At 43.8% G+C, this 16,515-nt stretch overlaps 1 protein-coding gene across 2 annotated transcripts in view; it reads left to right on the plus strand.

Moving 5' to 3' along the window:
* PCSK2 (proprotein convertase subtilisin/kexin type 2) overlaps positions 1-16,515 on the plus strand; it is a 333,492-nt gene that overhangs the window by 258,114 nt on the left and 58,863 nt on the right. For both annotated transcript variants that reach the window (XM_030196350.1, XM_030196351.1), the window contains one exon: positions 7,846-8,021. In XM_030196350.1, the coding sequence (XP_030052210.1) occupies positions 7,846-8,021 (176 nt within the window). The remainder of the gene's footprint in view (positions 1-7,845; positions 8,022-16,515) is intronic.

The raw sequence follows: 16,515 nt of genomic DNA on the forward strand, positions 1-16,515 counted from the left end.
TGTTAAGTTCAATTATCAGTCCTGAATGGCATATTCAGATAATGAAGTTGCACACTTAAATCCAGAATACAACTGGATTTGCGCGCACAATTCAAGTCACGCTATATAGAATCCAGGGGATGAAAATGACTCAAAAAGACCTTGTTTTTTCTGTTAGGTTTTCCTATAGAAGTGATACATATCATATTGATTGGTACAGAAAAATGGGTTTCAATATGCAACATAATCACACATTGAAGAACATAAGAATAGCCATACTGGGTCAGACCATTGATCCATCTAGCCCAGTATCCTGTTTCCAACAATGGCAAACCCCTGCCACAAGTACCTGGCAGAAACCCAAATAGTAGCAACATTCCATGCTACCAATCCCAGGGCAAGCAGTGGCTTCCCAATGTCTATCTCAATAGCAGAGTATGGACTTTTCCTCCAGGAACTTGTCCAAGCCTTTTTTAAACCCACTTATGTTAACTACTCTTACCACATCCTCCAGCAATGAGTTCCAGAGCTTAACTATTTGCTGAGTTAAACAATATTTCTTCCTATTTGTTTTAAAAGTATTTCCATGTAACTTCTTTGAGTGTCCCCTTGTCTTTGTACTTTTTGAAAGACAATCAATTCCCTTCTACTTTGTACTTTTTGAAAGACAATCCATTCACTTCTATTCACCACCATGTAACATAAACCCTCTGTAAACCTAATGTATATTCACTTCTATTTCCAGTACCCATGATGTATTGTAAGCCACATTGAGCCTGCAAAGAGGTGGGATAATGTGGGATACAAATGCAATAAATAAAAATAAATAAATAAATTCCACATCATTCAGGATTTTGAGGACCTTGATCATATCTTCCCTCAGCCATCTCTTTTCCAAGCTGAAGAATCCTAACCTCTTTGGCCTTTCCTAATATGAGAGGAGCCAAGTTCCATCACTCTTCTTTAAACCCTTTCATAGTGAGGTTCCACCATGGAGTGATACAGAGGCATTATAATATTTTTGGTCTTTTTTACCATCCCTTTCCTAATAATTCCTACCATCCTGTTTGCTTTTTTGGCTGCCGTTGCACATTGGGCAGAAGATTGCAGCATTTTGTCTACAATGACAACTAGATCTTTTTCTGGGGTGATTACCTCCAAGGTGAACCCTAGCTTCTGGTAACTATGATTTGGGTTATTCGTCTCAATGTGCATCACTTTGCCTTCGTCCACATTAAATTTCATCTGCCATTTGAATGCTCAGTCTTCCAATTTCCTTCCTGCAATTTTTCACAGCCTGCATGTGTTTTAAGAACCTTAAATAGTTTTGTGAAAACTGCAAATTTGATCACCTCACTTCTTATTCCAATTTCCAGATCATTAATAAATATATTAAATAGCACCAGTCCCAGTACAGATCCCTGTGGCACTCCATTACTCATCCTTCTCCATTGAGAGAAATGGTAATTTAATCATACCCTTTGTTTTTTGTCCAGTAACCAATTCCTAATGCACAACAGAACATTGCCTCCTATCCCATGACTCTTTAATTTTCTCAGGAGTCTTCCATGAGGATCTTTGTCAAAAGCTTTCTGAAAATCTAGATACATTATATAAACTGGCTCACCTTCAAAGAAATGAAGCACATTGGTGAGGCAAGGCTTTCCTTGGCTGAATCCATGCTGGCTCTGTCCCATTAAACTATGATTATTTATATGTTCCATAATTTTATTCTTTATAATTGTTTCCACTATTTTACCCAGCACTGATATCAGGCTTACCAGTCTATAATTTCCCAGATCACCCCTAGAAAAAGTGAAATATAGCTATTGCAAGAAGCTTTGCTCTTGGTTTGTGAGCTCTTTGGAATAACTGTCTAGGTCATTTTTGAAGTGCTGTTCGTTCAGTTTTTTAGCACAGTTTAAAATTAGTTGCTTCAATTTAATATTATGCAAAAACTGTTGTACAGACTTAGCCTGAAGAGCTTCACTGAGGCTTGTTATTCCACCAAGTGAAACATATATGGAAACAGAGAAAAAGGAAGAGGCCAATCCGACTAGGGAGGCCGGACACAACTGGGCTGTAGGCCAGCGGGAAAGAAAGGGTTAAGGAAAGCAGGGGATGGGGGGGGGAGGGCAGATAGGGGGAGGGGAAGGGAAGGCATAAAAGGGAGCCAACAGGTAAAGAAAGGTTATCGTAAGCAGGCAGCGGCAAGGCACAGGAGCTGATCGCGAGCGGGCATCGGCAAGGCACAGGAGCGCAATACTTACCTATCCGGCAGCTGACCTGAACGCTTTTATCCCCTTCGAGAAGGCTTTAAGATGCTTTTCTTTCGGCAGTGAGGTTTGTGATCGCCTCTTAGCTTGAGATGTTTTTTCCTAAGGATTAGGTTCTAAGTGATGTAGGAGCACGTGTGTGCTGCATCCATATTCGCTAGGGAGGTCGGGGTCGGCGCCAGTTACAGGTCTCTTCTTCACTTGGGTTCTCGTCGCACTCTATTGCGCTAGGGAGTATAGTTTCACGGCAGTCGCGGGGCCTTTTTCCAAACAATTCAGGCCGTGGGTGGAATTTTCTATGCGCCTACTGGCGGCTCACAGGAAGATCCGGTGACGGTGATCAGATCAGTCGCCGTCCGTTCCACTACACGTGGGGCCTCGACCGCCGAAAAAGGCGATGCTGTTGTTGCTGCTCACTGTTATGAGCCACTAGATCGGGAAGGAGCGCCTCAAAGACGCTCTTCCCCAAGCATGGGACTCCGGTTTGCCAAAAAAAGTAAAAAATAATAAAACTGTGTTTTCCAACCACATGGGTATGTTACACATGGTTGTGCTCTTGGCGCCATACTTAAGAGGTGCGAATATGGCCGTTTTCACGCTGAATGAGCAGTGCCGAATGCCCCAGTTGATGTAGGTGGATAAAGATCATAATGCTTATCCAGTCTGCCCATCCATGCCATCTAATCTCCCTTTCACACTCCCTTAGAGATTCTATGTACTGGTCCCAAGCTCTCTTGAATTCAGATACTGTTTTTATCTTCACCACTTCCACCAGTAGGCCATTCCACAAAGAGGTATTTCCTCAGGTTACTTCTGAGTCTATCCCTTTTCATCTTCATTCTATTCCCCCTCGTCCTAGAACTTCCTTTCAATTGAAAGAGACTCGCCTCCATTTATGTCTCTATCATATCCCCCCTCTCCCTCCTTTCTTCAGTATAGATAGATTGGCTATTCAGACAACTGGTTGGAACTAGAAATAAGGGGGTAATTCTGTCAGGAGCTCTCTAGTTATAGGAGGCAGGATGGTGTGAAATTTAAACACATAATTAGCGACATAACGTATATCAATGACATCTTATAGAATATGGAACACGATTTGATTTGCCAGTTGACATGCACATAAGCAGAGTTTGTGCAAAGCACATGGATATGCATGTAAATTATAGAATCTATCTTTTATACACATATATACTAACATCTAGGTATGAACATTTACACCAGTCATAATGCTGGTGTAGGTGATCACATCTTAATCTGCATGTAATCAATTTATGCATGTTAAAAAGCTATTTTACTAATATGCAAAATGAACAAAAGAAAATCCAACAATCAAGAAAAAGTCCAAAAATTTCTTATCTTTTAACATCATTAGTGAATACTAATTATAATAGGATATTGCAGGAGAGAGGTTCTGGAAGCCAGATTTAGGATTTTTCATAGAACTACCAGGGTAGTTTCTCAGATGCTCCCCAGTCTATGCAGGGGACTTCAGAAGCAGGCAGAGTTCTGGAGTTTCAGTGCATGGATGAGACAGTCCAGGGAAAAGGGCTTTAGATTTGTTTGGAGCTGGGCATTTTGGGGAGAAAGGAACCTATTGCAAAAGGTAATAACATTTTAAAAGGAAATAGAGCAGCCTTTATACTGGATCTTGGGGGAAAGCCAGTAGGCTCTTAGGAGCACATAATTCAGATTATGTCCAGTATCTTTTTAAAAAGATTCTGGCAAAGTACTGAAGTTAGAATATCCTAACAGAGAGATTGTAATAAAAGGCTGAAGTAGCCCAGGGGCATCGAAATAAAGAACAGAGATGAATTTGCTCTTATCTGCTTCAATGCGGGTTTTGAATACAAATTTTAAAAACACACTTTAAATGGTCTACATGTAAATGGCAGTTGCCCAACCATTAGGCAAGACTTGGCGGTCATCTAGGGCAGCAGCTTGTTGAGGGGGGTGGGGGTTAGTAAAAACCAGCTGCTGTAAAAGCAAAACAGATCCTGACAACCAGACAAACTCAAAGAACCATCAATATATATGTTTTACATGCAGAAAGGGGGAGGGGGGAGAGAGGCATAAGGCTGAAGGTTTGCCTTGGGCACCCGGTTCCCTTGTACCGGCCCTATATGGCATTAAAGATGCAGAGTTCAATACAGCCTGCAGCAGTGAGCATTTTGCTGACCACCGCTGGCATTACTCCCAGATATTCAATGCCGGGCCATGTCCAGGCTTTGGCATTGAATATCTGAGTTATGCAGTGTCGGCTAACACATAGCAGGTTAAGCATGGGTTGCCACATAAAGATAGGTCTCTGTTTTATGCGTCCATGTTTGCATTACCCTGGCCCAGGGCCGCCGAGAGACTGAGCCGGACCCGGGGCAAGGCCGCCGCTGTCCCCCCCAATCACTATCACTATCGCCTCCCTCTCCTGCTCTCAGGCCGCCGGCGCCGCAGTCCCCAGTCTCCACCCGCCCAGCCCCGTCGACAGCCCCCCTCCATCCGCCACCGAGCCCCCTGAATTCAAATCGGCAGCGCCTCATGTCCATGTGAAAGCGGCAGATCGGCTTCTTTCAGGCCTTCCCTCGCTGTGTCCCGCCCTTGTCTGATGTAACTTCCTGTTTCTGCAAGGGCGGGGCACAGTGAGGGAGGGCCCGAAGGGAGGCGATCTGCCGCTTTCTCATGGAGGTGAGGCACTGCTGATTTGAATGCAGGGGGGCCCGTGGTGGATGGAGGGGGGCTGTCGACGGAGCTGAGGGCAGGCCGGTGAGACCGGGGACTGCAGCGCCGGCGGCCTGGGAGCAGGAGAAGGAGAGAGACCCCGACGCCGTGCCCCCCTTGGAGGCTCAGGCCTGGGGAATTTTGTCCTCCCTGTCCCCCTCTCGGCGGCCCTGCCCTGGCTGGTTAAGTGCTGAATATTGGCACTTAACTGGACAAGTGCTGACTCTGCCCCCGGAACACCCCCAAAATAGCCGGTTTTCACTTAGGTGCTAACTGCTAATTTTCAGCAGAGATAATCAGTTTAGTGCCGCTGAAAATTAGAGCATAACCCTGAATAAGCAATTTAACCGGTCAGTGGCTGTTTTATTTTGTATATCAACCACGTAGACATTAAAAGCATCTCTGATACTTGGTGGAACAGCAACCCGTCGGACACTGCTATACCAGGGTAAAAATTATATTGAAATAATAAGGATGGCACAGAGCCTAACAGAATAAAAGTCATGCAGGAATCAAAATGTACGGTAATTTGGAATCTTTTCGGATGGGAATTCCATGTATAATGAGGAAGAACATATTACATCCACCCAGTGGCATATGGTCAGGGCATTCAGGAGATTCATTGAATCTCCACCCCGCTAGGAATATGCTTTTTTGTTTGTTTGTTTGTTTACCTTTGATCCACTTGGTCCCTTCCTTTGTCAGCAACACAGGAGACAGCATGATTATTGCAAAGGAGTAATCCCACCTTGGTGGAATACAGTCAGGGCCTTCAGCAGATACACTGAATTCAAGAGTTGGGGATGGGGGACTAGGAGATATGCTGAGAACTCAGGAGCCATGGATTGACAAACTGGATTTTTTTAGGATTCTACGAATGTGTAAATTATTGGGCTCTAAATCAGATGATGGCTAAAGTGACTGGATATTTTTCACAGATTAGCCCTCTGTGGCTCTCCAATCTTTCCCCCTTCATTTTAGTAAAATAGGAATGATATATCCTATGTTGTTGCATGTTGTTAAATGAAAATGAGCATTAAAAACATAATTTTTATTGTTCACCAATAATAGTGCACATACTTTGCACAGATTGCACAATTTGGGGTGAATTCTACATATGGTGCCAAAAAAAACCTCGCTTAGCGCTATTCTATAAACTTCACCTAAAGTTAGGCGCAGTTTATAGAATACATGTAGCACCCGTTCCCACAACTAAAATTTAGACACTACCATTTACACCAGCTAAAACCTGGTGTAAATGCCCGTGTCTAACTTGGGTGCGGATCGGGCATATTCTATAACAGTGCCCATTCCCCTCTCATGGCCATGCCACCTTTTGAGATTCGCACATTAGAATTTACGTGCACCACTTTACAGAATATGCTTAGAAAGGTGCGCACATAAATTCTAATTAGTGCCAATAATTATTAGTGGCCAATTATCGGTGCCGATTGGTTTGTTAACCAACTAATTTGGGCTCACAATTTGGCCGCACTGACAAATTTGCATGTACAACTTTAGGTGTCATATATAGAATCTGGGGGTTTGTGGAAAGCGTGTGCACTATATGTTAAGAAGGTGCACTCTTCTTTTCTTATTTATTTTAATGCAGATTAATACACAATATCCAAACAGTATCACAACACCAGGATACAATAAAAAAAACCTCAAAAGTATACAAGTAATCAACAACTCAAGAAAAAAGTTCTAATTTTCGCCCACTATATAAAGGAATAAGAGCCAAGATAAAAGATAAAGTAAACGGAAAAAAGAATATAAATACATATAAGAGATTTGTTTCTCCCACCTATTTAACTCAGGGGTCCTTGTACAAAGATGCACTGAAAAATGGCCGGCGGTAGTGTAGATGTGGGCTTTGGGCGCTCGCAGAATCATTTTTCAGCACACCTACAAAATTTTCAGCACACCTACAAAATTAACATTTTTGCCAAAAATGGTCGTGTGGCAAAAATGAAAATTACTGCGTGTCCATTTTGGGTCTGAGACCTTACCGCCAGCCATTGACCTAGTGGTAAAGTCTCATACGGTAACTGGGCATTAATGACTTACATGCACCAAATGCCAGACGTGCATATTGGACGCATGTCAAAAATGAAATTACCTCAAGAGCCACGCAGTAGCCGGGCAGTAACTCCATTTTGGCACACATTGGGCATAGACGCTTATGTGGCTTAGTAAAAGGGCCCCTCAGCCGCCCTCTAACAATGAACATATGGAACTACACTATAACATGCACATCCTCCCTAGCGTTCAGAAATTCTTCCAGTTGTTTAGGTTCAAAAAACTGAAATTGTTTACCCTCAAGCAATACCATACAATTACAAGGAAAACGTAACACAAAACTAGTACCAAGGGCCTGAACCCTAGACCGCAGGGCCAGGAAAACCTTGCATCTTGCCTGTGTTCCTCTTGCCAGTGCACTCTTTTTTTTTCAGACAGTGCATGCATGTGTGATGGTTCACACATGTGCAAACTGCTGGGGAAAGATTGTGTATTCTTTGCTAATAGCGTACCCTTTATCTTGGAAATGATATGATTGAGAGGTTATAAAATCAGGAGTGGTGGAAATGTTAAATAAAGCAATAGTCTCACTGTACTACCACTAGGGGTTCTGTTAGCCTTGGATGAAACCCTTCATATGTTGTCTCTTCCCCATATCCCACCTGTTAAGTGTATGCTTTGACTGGTTGGGAACAACAATATCTTCTTCAAGAAATTTGGAAATGATATATACTGATTTGATCTAGATATCTAAGATATTTTCATATAAATTAGAAAATAAAATTTGTGCAAAAAATATCAAACATTTTCTATGATGTGTTTATAATGTCCTGCTCATGTTTGTTAATATTCATAGGTATTCGGATGTTGGACCAGCCGTTTATGACAGACATCATAGAGGCTTCCTCCATTAGTCATATGCCGCAAGTCATAGATATATACAGTGCCAGCTGGGGACCAACTGATGATGGTAAAACAGTAGATGGGCCTAGAGAATTAACACTGCAAGCTATGGCAGATGGTGTCAATAAGGTAATACTTTTATTAAACCAATTTTGATATTGTGGCTTTGCATACTTAGGGCCCTGTTTACTAAGCCGCGCTAGTGTTTTTAGCACATGCTAATGATTAGCACGCGCTAAATGCCAAAGTCACCCTTAGGAGCATATGAGTGACTAGCATTCAACACACACTAAAAACACTAATGCACTTTCGTAAAGAGGGCCCTTAGCATGTTATAACTTTAAGTATTAGGTATAAGTTGATAGTTTCTGCACATGAAGAAATAACACTAAGGGGTCCTTTTACAAAGTCACGTAGGCGCCTACACACGCCCAATGTGCATCAGTTTTGAGTTACCACTTGGCTACCGCTTGGCCCTTGCGGTAATTTCATTTTTGATGCGCGTCCGATATGTGCAAAATATTTTTACTTTATGGTGCGCAGGCATTATTCAGGTGGTAATTGGCATTTTACCTACGTAGACCATTACCGCCCGGTTACCGTGTGAGACCTTACCGCTAGGTCAATGGCTGGCGGTAAAGTATCAGACCCAAAATGGACGCGCGGCAATTCTCATTTTGCTGCATGTCCATTTTGGGCAAAAATTTTAAAAAGGCATTTTTTACAGGTGCACCGAAAAATGATTCTCTGCGTACCCAAAACACACGTCTACTCTACCGCAGATGATTTTTCTGCGCGCCTTTGCAAAAGGAGCCCTAACATTTCTAAAGTCAATGCACAAATACTTGGCTAATATTGTACATCTTGATTCCATGACTCCACAAAATATGTCCTCCCTTTCATTATTTTACATAATGTTCACCGAAAATGTGCTGTTCGAAAGGAAGGAAAGGGGTGCTAGTAGAAAAGCGGAGTGGAGGAGGGACCAAAAGGTGTGGTTTGGAGTGGATGCAGTGGCGTACCAAGGGGGGGGCGGTTGGGGCGGTCCACCCCAGGTGCACGCCGCTGGGGGGTGACGCGCGCCTGTCGGCTCTTCGTTTTCATGCTCCCTTTGCCCCGGAAGAGGTTACTTCCTATTCCGGGGCAGAGGGAGCATGAAAACGAAGAGCCGGCAGGCACGCGGCACCCCCCCCCCCCAGCGGCGTGCACCCGGGGGGGGTTCTTTCACCGGGGAATCGGGGGTTCTTTCACCGGGGGAGGCATCGCGCTGTTCCAGGGGGGGCGCTGCACCCGGGGGCGGGGCGCATCGGCAATCCGCCCTGGGTGTCAGCCCCTCTAGGAATGCCACTGAGTGGATGAGCAGTGCTGAAAATTGAATGTTCAGCAGTGAAATTCAGTCATGGAACAAATAACTAATGCATTTAAGTACAAATACACAAATGGCATGCATAACTTTGAGTGGATAACACATCTGTTTAACATTATAAGTAGATTTCCAGCAGTGACACTTGTATGGATAGCACTGCTGAAAATCCATAAAATTTTATATAGATATCCTATTCTTTTAAAGTTATGCAATCAGCCTGCTATTAACCATTAACTTCATGTTTGTTTGCTTACTGCCAGCCACTCCTTCACCAGTGAACTTGTAGGTAAAGTGGAATATAAATGTCAAATTAAATTAAATTAAAATTAAATTATCACTGCTGCATCATGATGCACTTTTGTCCAAGAATCAAATCAAACTCAAATCTGTCAAATAGGTCAATGTGATAGTAGTCCATCAATACACTACCAGGAGACAGCCAGTCATTTTCCAAGGTGGTGTCAGCAGTCAGGAATGTCTGAGAACTGCCCCTGCCTCTTCTGTATGCTTTAAGGATGGAGTAAGCTCAGGGGGGTGAGGGTGGAGGCCATAGCAGGACTTTAAGATCAACCGGCCAGTATTCAGCATGAGTTAACTAACTGGGAACGGTGGCTGACGAGTTCATTTGTGTCTTGGTAAATAGCCGGCATTTAACCAGTTATTGCTACTGAAATACCCGGTTAGCGCTGAAAATAAAAAGACTGTGACAGTGATGTTTGGGGCATTCTGGGGCAAGAATGGTTAAAGCCCATTATTTAGAACTTAACTGGCAAGGCTTAGTGGCCAAATAAGGCCGCATAAAAAGTAAGCCTATCTTTGCCCGCCAAGCCACGGCTGGTTAAGTCTGAATATGGACTTAATCAGTCATGCGCTAGCTGATATTGAAAAGACCTGAATACTCAGTGCAGGTCACTAGAAATGGGTTGAATGCTGGCAGTGGGCAGTCAAAGCACTGCCCGCCACCGTCTGTCGGTCGGTTAGTTTTCGTTGTGGGCAGGGATGTAACAAGGGTACAGCACTTTGTACTAGATATTTTAATAGTTGGGACTTTGTGGGGCTCCAAGGGGGACACTGGTCCATCACAGTTGTTATGTGCATGCAAAAGTGGGGATGGGGGGGGGGGTGAATTTCATATGGCACTTTTAAATTTTCTCTGTTTGCATGTGAAGCTCTGTTTTTTCTGGAGACCACCTGCGACAACTATGCCTCATTGAGGAGTTGTTATCTTTTCTGCAAAAATGGGCCCACTAAGCCCCGGATTCTATATATGGCAATTACAATTGCATGTGCAGTCAGCGCACAGTGCTGATTTGAGTGCACAACTTAATTGATTGAGCCAATCAGTGCCAATAATTGGCTGCTAACAACCAATTATTGGCCTTAATTGGGATTTACGTGCAGATCGTATTCTATAACAATCAGCATGTAAATCCTAGGATGTGTATTTTTTGAGGTGCATATGTAGGGAGCGTATTGGGGTTTTCCTATTAATTACACCCATTCTTATAGAATATCCCCGATCTATGCCTAATTTAGGCACTGGCATTTATGCCTGCTTTCAGCATTTAGGGTCTTTGACCTTACCGCCAGCCATTGACCTAGCGGTAAAGTTTCACATGGTAACCGGGCGGTAATTAGACCTATGCGTGGAAATTGCCACTTGGTGTGCATCCAATACACGCATCCAAAAATAAAAATTATTTTTCAGCTGTGTGTATCGGATGCGCACCAAAAATGAAATTACCACAACAACCACATGGTAGCTGGGCAGTGACTCCATTTTGGTGTGCATTGGGCATGCGTAGAAGCTTACACAGCTTAGTAAAAGGACCCCATAAAGACTGGCAGAATGTTATTTCTGAAGCAAATGAAGAATTAAGGGCGGGGACAAACCTGAAGGAAAATGGGATGTAACTTACTCCTATTAAGGAAAAAAGAGAGGAATTAGAAGAAAAGAGTTGTATTGCAGATTTCTAACATTTTTCTTTCAGGAGTCAGACTGTGGTCCTTCAATTAAAATTAATAATAGCATATCAAATAAAGAAGAATTAAATTAATTTCATTACATAAACTGGATAATTATAAGTATCGCCGAAATCCTAAATAAATGCTTTAAAAACATCAGACTAAAATGTTTCTTAGCAAAGTTCATGGGGATTTGCATAGAATATAGAACTATACAGCTGATATACAGGACTTTGTCAGAAGAAGGGGTAGCTTAATTAAAACGTGTATTTTACAAATATGCATGGTATGAGAAAATGGAACACAAAACATTGAAGTGGCAAGAAATAATGTAAACTGTAATTTCAATAACTGTCATATAAAAAGTAAATTACAAGCAAGTTCAAAGAAATCAGCATTACTGTTATGTTTGCATTCAAGTGAGGTATGAACCTTCTAACTAAAGCATTTATGTTCTTTTTCAAAACAGCACCATTCGGACCACCACTAGCACTAAATTGCCCTATGCTACACTGAAGCACAAATCTTACTGCCAGAAGTATTTATAATCCATTGGTAAAATAATGAATCACAGCCAAACTCATGCACTGTTTAAAAAGAGCTGGCTCTGATGCCAGAGCTATATATATCACCGTTGTCAGTCGTGCTAGTTAGAAATCGATGGGGAATTAGCTTTTTCCTACAGACAGAACAAACAGGAAGCCTGCATCACTGTCCCAATCTTTTTGAAGGTAGTTTTCAAATGTTGAAAAAAGTAATACATTTGAAAACCTTTATAAAACAAATTAGGCCAGTATTCAAATAGACTTATACATTTAGTAGGAGCTGCTAAACATGTGCTGGACGACAGTCAAGACCATTTAACCAGCCAGGAATGGATCCTGGCCGGTTAAATGATACTTGACTGGCTATCCACTGATATTCAACAGGAGATCGCCGGCAATCTCCCATTGAATATCCCCAGTCAGCAGAGGTTCCAGCAGGAGCTTAGCCAGACCTCGAGGTGGGAGAGGGTCAGCGCCCAAGGTGGGGGCACATTTTGGTCACCGCCCCGCTGCCACCCCCAATGCCGCTGCTCCCCCTGCCGCCTCGCCACCCACTGCCGCCGCTGTACATCTTGGCTGATGAGAGTCCACAACCCCCGCCAACTGAAGCATAGCCACTGCAAATACCTTGGCTGGCGGGGGTCCCCAACCCTCTGCCAGCTGAAGACTTCATCCAGCGCTGGTCTCCAGCATCGCTGCAATGCCTGCCCTGTTCTCTCTTCCCCTCACATCCGGCACGCTCCTTTCAGTGAAACTCTCAATTTCACTAAAAGGAGCGTGCCCGAAGTGAGGGGAAGAGAAAGCAGGGCAGGCAATGTGGCAGTGCTGCCACAGACCAGCACTGGACAAAGTCTTCAGCTAGCGGGGGTTGGGGATCCCGGCCAGCCAACCAGGGGTCCAGAGCAAATTTGGGGGGTGCCAGGCCCCCATGGCCCCATCTAGCTATGCCACTGGCTACCAGCGGTGAGCATTCAGTGATCTATATGTATATATTCAACAAGCAAAAAAAAAAAAAAAAGAAGTGTCCCCCTGACAACAAACCACAAAAAATTGTCCACAAAAGAAAAAGCAGGAGGCAGACCAAATATGTATCCAGTGGGTTTATTGAAACAATGAAAATAGATTCGACACAGTGCTGCGTTTCGGTGCCTCTAGCGCCTGTCTCAGGAGTCAAGTTTCTCTCATCCAGTGATGGTAATGAAGTAGTCTAAGACATCAAAGGTAACAGCAATGACGCAACAAAAGTTGTCAAAGCAAAAATGCATCATTACATCTGTTATAGATGCTGTTACCTTTGATGTCTTAGCCTTGCTTTATTATCACCACTGGCTGAGAGAAACTTGACTCTTGAGGCAGGCGCTACGCCGAAATGCAGCACTGCGTCGAGTCTATTTTCATTGTTTTAATAAATCCACCATTGGATAAACATTGGGTCTGCCCCCTGCTGACCAGAGGCAAAGGAACACCTTTATGGTCAAGGGTGCCAAACAAACCAATTTCTTGCCCTATTCTCAAGCTCTTTAATTGCTGATACTGTATTGGCTAAGTTATTGGTTGGGCCATGGCCCCAGTGTCTGAACCCTTTTCACTGCTTATGCTGCTGCCTATCTAAATAGCAGCGCTGGGTATGTGCTTTTTTTAAACCAGTATTTGAATATATACAGTTGTGGCAACTCTGGAGCTCAAATGAATCAGGCAAGCCACAATCGTTAGTTTCAGTTTGGAGGAAAAAATAAACAATGGGGGATTAAGGGTGATATCTCCCTTAATGCTGCCTGCAGAATTGAATACTGAAATGGGGAATACACTTGTAGATTTTGGTTCCAACCAAGCCGTGCCCAAGCCACACCCACATGAAACCTACAGGTAGTGCAGATTTATAGGTGTTCAGACCAGTGTTTTCTAACACTGTTCCCTATAGCGCCAGAATTCTGAGCATTTGGGCCTGGAACATTGTCAATTGATCACAGTATGTAGGTCATATACTCTACTCCCTAATGAACAATGTCTATGATTGACAATTTTGATGTACATCTGTACTTTTTTCACTGCCACTGCCATTTCCTACATCCTGACTCACCTTCAGGCATCAGCAGAAGGTGTAGGGGAAGAATCATGGCCCTATTGGGGGTCTCAGGTCACCTCCAGGATGCCGCTGACCTCTCCTGTGCTGCCTGGTGCAATAAACCCTCTCAGGAGAGCTGCACAACTCCTATTTCGAGCTGTCGGTGTTCCTGCTGTAAGGCGTATGCCCGAGATGAATATTTAAAGGGACAACAGTGGCGGCACGGGGATGCCTAGGTCTTACACATGTATGTGATAAACATGTGCGAATGCTTGTATTTGCATATGTAAATTGCAACTAGGACTTCAAATATAAAGGCAAATATAAATAGTATATTAATATTTGATTAGGTCATGACCATTCTGCCTCTCTTACCTTTTAATGTACCCTCATATGTTTAGGAAAAACAATACTGTGTTGTCCCTGCAGCACGATTTTAATACATTGCTCTATATTTAGGTTGTGGTAAACACATTTATCACACACACTAAATATAGCACAGTTTATTACACAGGTCATGTACTTTCTTAATTAACAGTTTTGAACTTCATCATGAGACATCCTTTCACTTACTCTGGTTGACTCATCCTTTCAGTTACTCTGGTTGACTCCAATTGACTGGTAATGTATTTATATGTCCATAAGCTGAGGCTGGCTTACAATAAATAATTCATAGAACATATAAGAAAACCATTTAAAACAAATTAACAAAATCTTGGTAAATTATTCAGTTCATGAAAGACATGCAAGTCTCTTGACAAAATAAGTGGATACAGTACAAAAGATCTTAATTCAAGCAAGGTTCAGTATTAGTAATAACTATTACGCTCTGGGGTCAATATTCAGCATGGTTTAAGTGGGCAGAATAGGCTCCTGCCTGCTAAAACCATGCTGAGCAGGCCAGGTTTGGATATTCAGCAGCACTTAATGGGACAGTGCCAGTGGCGTAGCAAGGGGGGGGGGGTGGGAGGGGCGGTCCGCCCCGGGTGTCGGCTCAGGGGGGGGGGGTGCTCCTTGCCAGCTCCCCCCCCTCGGCGCATCGACCCCCCCCCCCCCGACCAGATCCCGCACCCTACCTTTAAAAAGAATATCGGAATCCCAGGTGAGGCTCGGCGCCTCGCGCCTGCCCTGCACGTAAAAGAAATGTGGACCGTCGAGCCTTCCCTCGCTCTATCTGTCCCGCCCTCCGCTGACGCAACTTCCTATTTCCGCAAGGGCGGGACAGACAGAGCGAGAGAAGGCCCGACGGTCTACATTTCTTTTATGTACAGGGCAGGCGCGAGGGGCTGTGCCTCGCCTCAGATTCCGACATTCTTTTTAAAGATAGGGTCCGGGAGCTGGTCGGGGGGGGGAGGGGGTGTCAATGCGCCGAGGGGGGGATGTCATCGTGCTGTACCCGGGGGGGGGGGGGTGCAACGGTGAACTGCCCCGCCCCGAGTGGCAGCCCCCCCGCTACGCCACTGTGCAGTGCCACTAAATACCAGCTCTGACCGCTACAGAACTGCATAGGTAGTGCCAGAGCAGTTCAAAGGGAGAGTTGGGGAGAAGCTGACAGTTTTGTGGTCATTGGCCATAGTCAGTGTAGTGCCTGCATAGTTAAATGGGCAGATAGGCCTGCACAAACGGCAGTCCTATCTTTAGCTATGCTGGTGCCAGCACTAAATATTGGCCAATAGTGGCTGACCTGGATAGTCAATGCTGGTGCCCCAACATGGCCCAACATTGCTTATTCCGGCTTAATTCTGCCCATAGCTATCAGCCGCGTAAAAAGTGCAGACCACCATGGGCTGAGTATCAACCCCTATAAAAGCAAATCACTGAACCCTAAATAGCCCCACTCCAAGAAGCTCCTTTGGTTGTTTGGTTAAATAAGTAGGCTTTAATACTGGGTCGGAACAACCCAGTATTCTGTTTCCAACAGTGGCCAATCCAGATCACAAGTATCTGGCAGAAACCCAAATAGTAGCAACAATACTGGGTCTGAAACATTGTCACCAGATGTGGTGGCAGAGGAAGAGAGAGCACGGAGAGAGAGAGAGAGAAAGAGGTGCTGGCATTGGGGCACAAGGAGGGAGAAATATACTGGATTGGGTGGGGGCAAGGAAGGAAGAGAAAGATCCAATAAGGGGGATGAGGAAGTAAGAAGACATGGGACCCACAGAGGGCGGGAGAGAGATGCTGGATGTAGAGCAGATGGTGAGTGGAGGAACAGGAGAAAGGGAAACACACTGGAACCATGGAGGCAGGGGGACAGAGAGATACTGGACTCAGGAGAGGACAAATGGTGGGAAAAGAGATAGGGAGAATGGATGAAGAGAGGGGGAAAGAGGAGGGGAAATGTTATTTATTTATTTATTCATGACATTTATACTCCACATTTGCCCGAAATAGACTCAAGTTCAATGTGGCTTACAAACAATAACACAAATTACAATAAAAATTATGTTAACAGGGATTTATTTCTCACCAGCTCTTTTAAGTTAAATTCAAGGCGAATTACAAATTAAACAACAACAACAACAAAAATAATAACAGCTATCAGGAATTACAGATAAAAAAAAAAATACTAAAACCCCCAAGGCTTGGTAAACAAATAAATTTTTAGAGTTTTACAAAACAAAAAATAATTATTTAATGAGTGAAGCTCAAAAGGAAGTGTATTCCAATACTGAACTGCAGCAA

The sequence above is a fragment of the Microcaecilia unicolor genome, chromosome 3 (assembly GCF_901765095.1).
Source record: "Microcaecilia unicolor chromosome 3, aMicUni1.1, whole genome shotgun sequence".
NCBI classification, from domain to species: domain Eukaryota; kingdom Metazoa; phylum Chordata; class Amphibia; order Gymnophiona; family Siphonopidae; genus Microcaecilia; species Microcaecilia unicolor.